Here is an 8,211-nt window from a genome sequence, read left to right on the forward strand (position 1 = left end):
TTCTCGAATCCCATTGTTGTCACCCATCTTCTCCTCACGACACTTTCATCTGCTCTGGGCCCTGCCCTCTCCTCAGGTGTCTGGCCCCAGAGCTTGCTATATAGTAGGAGTTATGCAAATAGGGCCCTCCCCTGCTGATGAAAACCAGCCAAACCCTGGCCCTGCAGATGTGGGAGAGGAGCCCCAGCCCCGGGATTCCCAAGTGCTTCTGCTTGCTGATCAGGACTGCACACAGGACTCACCATGGAGTTGGGCTTGAGCTGGATTTTCCTTCTTGCTATTTTAGAAGGTGATTGACGGAAAACTAGAGATATGGAGTGTGAATGGACATGAGTGAGATAAGCAATGGATTTGTGTGGCAGTTTCTGACCAGGGTGTCTCTGTGTTTGCAGGTGTGCAGTGTGAGGTGCAGCTGGTGGAGTCTGGGGGAGGCTTGGTCCAGCCTGGCGGGTCCCTGAGACTCTCCTGTGCAGCCTCTGGATTCACCTTCAGTAGCTACTGGATGAACTGGGTCCGCCAGGCTCCAGGGAAGGGGCTGGAGTGGGTCTCACGTATTAATAGTGATGGGAGTAGCACAAACTACGCCGACTCCGTGAAGGGCCGATTCACCATCTCCAGGGAGAACGCCAAGAACTCCCTGTATCTGCAAATGAACAGTTTGAGAGCTGAGGACACGGCTGTGTATTACTGTACTACAGACACAGTGAGGGGAAGTCAGCGTGAGCCCAGACAAAAACCTCGCTGCAGGGCATCTGAGACCACGAGGGGGTGTCCTGGGCCCTGTGAACTGGGCTGTTCTCTGTGGCAGGGGCTGGTGGTGCTAAAGGCTGACTTTCTCTCAGCATCTGGGGCTGCCTCATCATCAAGTTTCCTCAGAGACCCTTTCAGATTTACAATTCTGTACTCACACTTAATGTCTCTGAATGTGACACTTTTTTCCCCGGTGTTTCTTTGCTTTTGTGACAAGAGGACACATTCTCACCACCACGGAAGCCTGAGTGTCACTTTGGGCACAGAAATGACCCTCTCTGGTCACCAGAATCAGAGTCCCGAGGAAGCTCAGGGGAACCTGGGGAGTGTTTTCCAGTCAGACTCAGGGCAGGTGTCTCCATGGGAATCTCTGATTGGAACAGGGTTTTGGATTCAGATTGGGACCAAGGGGGAGGTTCATCCATCCAGGGCCAGGGTCCTTAGAATCCTGACAGTTTTCACAGTAATCCCATCATCCTTTAAAACTGAACATTTGACTCAGAATTCATCCATTTGGTCCTTTCTCTGCTAATCAATTTTCCTTTTCTCTAGTTTTCATTCTTACACTTCCCTTTTCTCCTTTGTTCTTAAAATGGAGGGTGCGCTTCCTGTGGTCTAAACCGCAGGCCTCAGATACGTTACCTGGAACTCAGGTGTGGCTCAGGTTGTGGCTCCTGAGGACCTGGCAAGCTGAGGGGTCTTTCTCATTCCCGGTTGCCTGGACGCCCCTGCTGTCCTCTATGCATGGACGCATTTGGGCACAAGTGGACACTCCTAGTTGTGTCCTCAAATGGGACACTGATGTCGAGATGATCTTGTGCTTCTCACCCTGTCACAGAGCTCCCCCTCACCTGTGATTTTTGGGAGAGCTGAGGATGACTTTGTTGTGCTGCGAGCTCGGCGTGACAGCAATTGTGAGGTCTGGCTAGGCACAGCCAGAGCCGGTGGAGCCGGCCATCAGGAAGGACAAGCTGGAATTCCTGGGAAGCCCTACAGCTGCTGTCCACCATAGAGTTCCATTGTCTCCTCTTCTGCTAGGATTAAATCAAACCGAACAAGTTCATCTAGGACAATCTTCCTGACCTAGAGAAAAGTGATGACAGGCTTTAATAACACCTGTATTATACCATCAGAGCAACACCTATATTAGTGTTTGATTGAATAACTGAGACTCTGTCCCAGTCAAGGTGACACACAAAATAGATTATTACCATGATTAATATGTTATATTGATTATTTTAATATTAATATTAATGCAAGATTAATTTAATATTAATTAATAGTTTATATTTGACAATAGAATCAGACTCATGTTATAAATAATTTTGCTAAAATATGTGTATTATTATTCATCTTCTGAGCAGAAATCTCCAGTAGCCGATTGAGTTTGCATACATTGGTCAAAGGAGGGCGTCCACCCTTTTGAGGGAAAATGCATGGAGGGTAAACAAGCCTGGGAAAGCTGATGGCATGTGATGGAAGCCTGTCCCTGAGTGAAGGAGAGAGTGAGGAAAGATTGGTTGGAACCTTCTTACATTTATGTGCTGTGCAAAGAAAGTCCAGATTATCACAGAGTTTTGCACAAGTCAAAGTTGCCCCTCAGGAAACCCGCATGACTCCCAGCAATGGCTCCGCCTCAGATGAGTGCAGAGCTCACTCTGTTCCTAAGAATGGGGCACAGGATATGGGATTCAGCATGAGCCACATCACGGACGTCAGAGAGCAGCAGGTGGGTGCGTGATCCAAGCGCGTTGTTCTGCCTGTAGGTGGAGGGAGGAAGGCGCATTCTCGGAGCCAACATGCTGTGGATTTTTATACAGAATACACGTTTTCACATGACTGATAGGAAGGCATATGAAAAAATGTGTAGTCCACAAGCAATTGTAATTTTCAAATTTATCGCAGTTGCATTATGTCTTCATTCTGCGTGATGTCCTGGAACAGAGTTGCATTTTTCATGGGTATTGTTTCACGGATTGAGAACACGAATTTCACATCTGCATTTTTTACCCATGTGCAGAGACCTTGAGTAGAGCATGTCTGGACCTTGTCTACACTACGTCTCATGTCCCAAGGGAAGGAGTGGAGACTTGACTGACTGCAAACTTTGTGGTAGGAGCTGCTCCTGCACACTCCTGCACACCTCAGAGCCTGCAGAGACCCCAAGTGAAGTTTTATTGAGCTGGGTGTCTTCCTATGTGGGGGAATTATGGGCTGCCGCACTCCTGGTGGTTGCTTGTCAGCTCTAAAGACGGGTTCAGAATGAGGTCACCTGGTAGCCTTTCTCACTGCAGCTCCATTATATAAATTACCACCGTCAGATTCCAGGTAATAACACAAGTTTTATTTTTGTGACCTTATTTTCTTAACTTTTTTATTCATAAGTTTGGTTACAGAAAATGTTACCACTTAGTTTCCTGATTCAAATCCGATAATTTGCTGAACGAATCAGGGTTTTCTTTTTTTAATGTGCTCAGTATTTGGGAAATACAAATGAACAGTCATGTATGGTTCACTGAGTGGACATAGTCAGTTAAGTACATTAGTAAAAAATTTGATTGCTGAATTATATAGTCAAACTACAATTAGATTTTCAGAAAATTGCCTCCAGTAATGTCTGAGAAGGGAGGGCCCCAGCCGATTCCGTCTCTGGGCTTTGAGGAGGCTCCTACACAGGCGAGGTCACATGGACGAGATCCAAGATGCAGCTCCCAGTCATTGCTGTGTATTTTCCAGGAACCAGACATACAACTTGGCATCTCAGAAGCAGATCCCCAAGACTTCCTTTATCTGGGCTTCACAGGCAGCACAGGACCAGCAGGAGATGCTCAGAACTCACCCAAGGCAGAGGCACAGTGAAGAGGAGGTGCAGAGAGGAACCAGCCAGGGAGCCTCTAACCACCATCTAGGGTCGTCTTATTTTCCTTCACAGCTTGGAGCCCTGAGGAGACCACCCACTACGTTGTTTATAACTCAGGTCCCCCTATCTTGAAGCAAAACGGACATAAATATGACTCTGCAGTTAGCCCCTTGAACCTGGGTCAATTTTTTCTGAGAATGCCAACTTAATCGTCAATATCATGGACATTATGTCAAAATCAAGATGGATATTTAGTCACCAGGAAGACAGTTTGTCTCATGGTAGAAATGCTTATTCGATTAAAAATTACATTTTATGCAAAAGGTCTCTAAGTGAGGACTGGTCAAATAATAAAGTATTAGTGAAGTATCAGAAAAATAATGGCACCATTATCTTGGCATCCAATTAATCTGTAAAGCTTATCAATATTCATGTTGTAAGTGGTCTAGGAAAAGTTATGGCAGTATTTAGGCTATAAGAAGACAGTGCTTTACTTCTTAGATAGGAATGTCCTTTTTTATCATAGTCTAAGTTCTGGGGTACATGCACAGAATGTGCAGGTTTGTTACACAGGTATACATATGCCTTGGTGGTTTGCTGCACCCATCAACCTGTCATCGACATTAGGTATTTCTCCTAATGCTATCCCTCCCCCAGTCCCCCACCCCCAAACGGGCCCCAGTGTGTGATGTTCCCCCTCCCTGTGTCCACATGTTCTCATTCTTTAACTCCCACTTATGAGTGAGAACATGCGGTGCTTGGTTTTCTGTTCTTGTGTTAATTGGCTGAGAATGACGGTTTCCAGCTTCATCAATGTCCCTGCAAAGGGCATGAACGCGAAATTCCTTCTAAATGAACTATATTTTGACGAACATTGTCCAGTGACTCTTCCTAAATGAGGTTTCTACATGATCTGTTTTTCTTTTCCAAATCAAATCACTCAAGTTTCTCATTATCTCCTGAGTGAGAAATATTTTCCCCAAACACAACCTCAGTCTAGGTAGACACCTTCGTGAATGAGCCTTCACTCTCAGACAGGCACACACTGTCCCCGTGTGGACTCTTCTCTCAGGCAGGCACACAGATCCCCACATGGTTAAGATCATTTACTGGGACTCTGCCCCACGGGGATCTCTGTTATCACTGGGGCAGGTTAGCATCTCAATCCTCATCCGCACTGTGACCTTTGATGTCTATGGCCTGCCACACCCTCTGTCTGTCCCTCAGTGTCCTGAATGGTGAAGCAGCCCAGCTGAGGGATGGAGGAAGATCCCAGATTTCCCTGTGAAGGAGACAGGATGCCAGTCACAGAGATGGAAATCCCTCACATCCCTCCTGGGTCACGTTCTGGGCAGGGTCTCTGAAGGCACTCCTGGATCAGTCCTAAGATGTCTCCCTCTATTTCCATAGGAAGAACCCAGAGAAAGACAAATAAGTTTTTCTATTAGGGCATTGTAGACCTTGTGCTTTCTTGTGTGACAGATATAGATATTCTGAATATTTTTAAAATTAGGTATAATATTAAGTCTATCAAATACGTAAATACCTAAACTTCATAATGTACGTCTGCAGGGATGTCTCCTGGAAGTTAAAATATATATGCATTTTTTCCCAAGATAAATCTTGGTGAACATTATAAAATTGACTAATATTTATGTTCAAGATTATTATTTCAAAAAAGGTTTAACAGCAGAGACCAGATGTATCTTTTCACCAGAAATTAGTGTAAAACACAGTGAAATGTCTTAAACATGCTTTTAAGATGTGTGACATCAATTAACACAGACAGTGATTGCTGGGAGGGGGAAAATATACAAAACAAGCCCTCTGGTGAATGCACACTCTGATACTTTCTAACGAGAGTTTCCGGGCCACAGTGCTGAAGTGGAACCAGGTAGATCTGAAGTTGAGGAAAAGGAGCTGAGATCCCAGACAGGCCAGGAAGTGTGGAGACCACAGAATAGACAGTGGGTAGCAGAACACTGTTCAGAGAGCGGGTCCCACAGACGGCAGGAGAGAGACCCAGCATTGACAGAGTGCGGCTCAGTGTGAGGGAACCAGGGCAAGTTGTACACGAGAACACACCCTACTACGGGGGGCTTTCCTTAAAATCTAAAATTACCCTAAATTTTAAACGTATTCACTTACAAATTTTAAAATATACTGAAAGACATCACGTTAAATAAAGATAAAGAAAAGGTGGATTTGCGATATTAAAATATAAAAAGTGCATTTCTGAATAAATGATAACACTGATGAGGGGGACAAGTTTATTCCATCATGGCAAATGATTTAAGAGAAGAACATTCCAAATGCTTACGGACCGAATGAGGAAGCTTCAATCACGAATATGAATAGAGTTATCTCATTACCAGAGTGATGTCATGAGAAACTTCAAGCTTTCCAAAGAGACAACCTAATCTGGTAAAAATTATAGAAACTCAACCTGTAATATTATGAAAATTATCCTAAGAACACATAGTAAATGAAATCCATTGATTGACATAATGTGCTACTATTGACTGAATGGTTATGACCCCCATAAGGAATATGTTGGAATCTCAACTCCAATGTGGTGGTAGCAGGAGGCGGGGCCTTTGATCTCATTTGAAAGGTGTTGAGGCTCCATCTCATGAGTGGAATTAGCGCCCTGATAAAATACCCCAGAGAGCTCCCTCTTTCCTTCCACCAGGTGTGGTCATGGTAGGAAGGTGGCCATCTATAAATAAAGAATTGGGACTTCACCAGATACAAATCTCTAAGGCATCTTGATCTTGAACTTCCCAGCCTTGAAAATCGGGACAAATACATTTCTGTTATTTCTGGGCCACCCAGTCCGTGGTATTCTCTCACAGCAACTCAAAGAGTCTCAGCAAGTGCAATGAGGATCCAGAATACTTGAGAGAAGAGCATTACCCTCTTGTTTACATCTCAGGATCACAGAAGCTTGACCCTGTGCTGGACTGACCAGAATGTGGTGCTTCCCTCTCCGCCAGATCTCAGCTGAGGTCATGGTGTCAGATCTTTATGGTGGAGACTAAATTCCAGTCTGTGATTTGGTGGATGCCTTTCTCCTCCCAGCCTCACTCATGAGACATGGTTTCCATGTCATGTGTTACAGGCCAAGAACAGGTAGACCCTGATTATTCTCACCCCAGCTCACTTGTAGGGCAGAGGTTCTGGGGAGATTCCTGAGAGAAGCACAATGAGAACATAGGAGTCCACCACTCCCACGCCCAGTTTTCTGTACTTAAAGCAGGAGTGTCCCTCTGAGATACCCGAACCCTTTCTTCTGCACCAATATGGAGACTGGCATGTTTTTCTAGTGACAGAGGCAGGGCGTAAAAACAGTGAAACGAAGTTCTGTCTAAACGGCGCGACTTGATTTGCAGTTGAATGAGAATAATTTCAACGCTAAAGTTCCTCTAAAATGTTAGCGGTTTTCATGGTAAGTAATTAATAGAAATCTGACAGCTCCAGGAGAGCAATATAGAAATCAATAGTCCACTCATTTTAACAGAGAGAATAAGAGAACCTATAATTTAAGAATTACCAGCTGGGCACTGTGGCACTGCCTGCAGTTCAATTTACTTGGGAATTTGATGTGAGAGGATCATTTGAGCCCAGGGTTTCAAGTCCAGCCTGAAAACATAGCTAGACTCCATTTCTTCAATAAAATCAATAACATTTTGGGGTCAGAAAAATCCTCAAAAATGGTCCCTAGAAAGAAGCCCAAATTTAATTGCACCAGATTGTTGAACGATTTATGTTACGAAACAGTGTCGCCGTGCCAGAAATGAGCACAGTGTAACATCCAGGTGTCATGTTAAGAGAAACAAACAGTCAAGTAGAACAATCAGGTAATTCGGCTGTCAAAGGCAACACTGCCAAATGACAGCGTTTCCATGGAAACTGCGTGTACATCCAGGACTGCACCTGTGAACGATGACATCATACCCTTCAGAGTGTCGAGGAAAGAGACATCACTCAAACAGACAAGCAAAGGGACTTCAGAAATATATAAGGGGAAATACAGTGTGCAAATACATAAAAATGAAATTAGATGATGACTGCTAAATGAATATCAAGGCACAATTACATAATATGAAATTATATTTTCCTGAATGATAGGGTTACTACCAATCTCCCCTAGGACACTCTCATCTACTATGTGCACAGCCTTCTCCTGAGGCGTCCCACTCTGAGTTTGCTATATAGTAGGAGACATGCAAATAAGATTCCCCTTTTGGGTGATGAAAAGCAGCCCAGCCCTGACCCTGCAGCTCTGGGAGAGGAGCCCCAGCCTTGGGATTTCCAGCTCTCTCCACTTGGTGATCGACACTGAACACAGGAGACTCACTATGGAGTTTGTACTGAGCTGGGTTTTCCTTGTTGCTATTTTAAAAGGTGATTCATGGAGAAATAGAGATGTTGAGTGTGAGGGGACATGAGTGAGAGAAACAGTGAATATGTGTGGCAGTTTCTGATTAGGGTGTCTCTGTGTTCGCAGGTGTGCAGTGTGAGGTGCAGCTGGTGGAGTCTGGGGGAGGCTTGGTCCAGCCTGGCGGGTCCCTGAGACTCTCCTGTGCAGCCTCTGGATT

The 8,211-nt window shown here is 44.8% G+C and overlaps 1 protein-coding gene across 1 annotated transcript; it reads left to right on the plus strand.

The window, feature by feature from the left end:
• On the plus strand, positions 1 to 2,100 carry LOC105532931. Its single transcript, XM_011971271.1, has 2 exons — positions 1 to 289; positions 393 to 2,100. Exons 1-2 carry the CDS (start codon positions 244 to 246, stop codon positions 1,280 to 1,282), a joined length of 936 nt encoding a protein of 311 aa, XP_011826661.1. The 5' UTR covers positions 1 to 243; the 3' UTR covers positions 1,283 to 2,100.
• The last annotated feature ends 6,111 nt before the right edge of the window (positions 2,101 to 8,211 follow it).

This window comes from Mandrillus leucophaeus, unplaced genomic scaffold (genome assembly GCF_000951045.1).
Source record: "Mandrillus leucophaeus isolate KB7577 unplaced genomic scaffold, Mleu.le_1.0 Scaffold997, whole genome shotgun sequence".
NCBI classification, from domain to species: Eukaryota; Metazoa; Chordata; class Mammalia; order Primates; family Cercopithecidae; genus Mandrillus; species Mandrillus leucophaeus.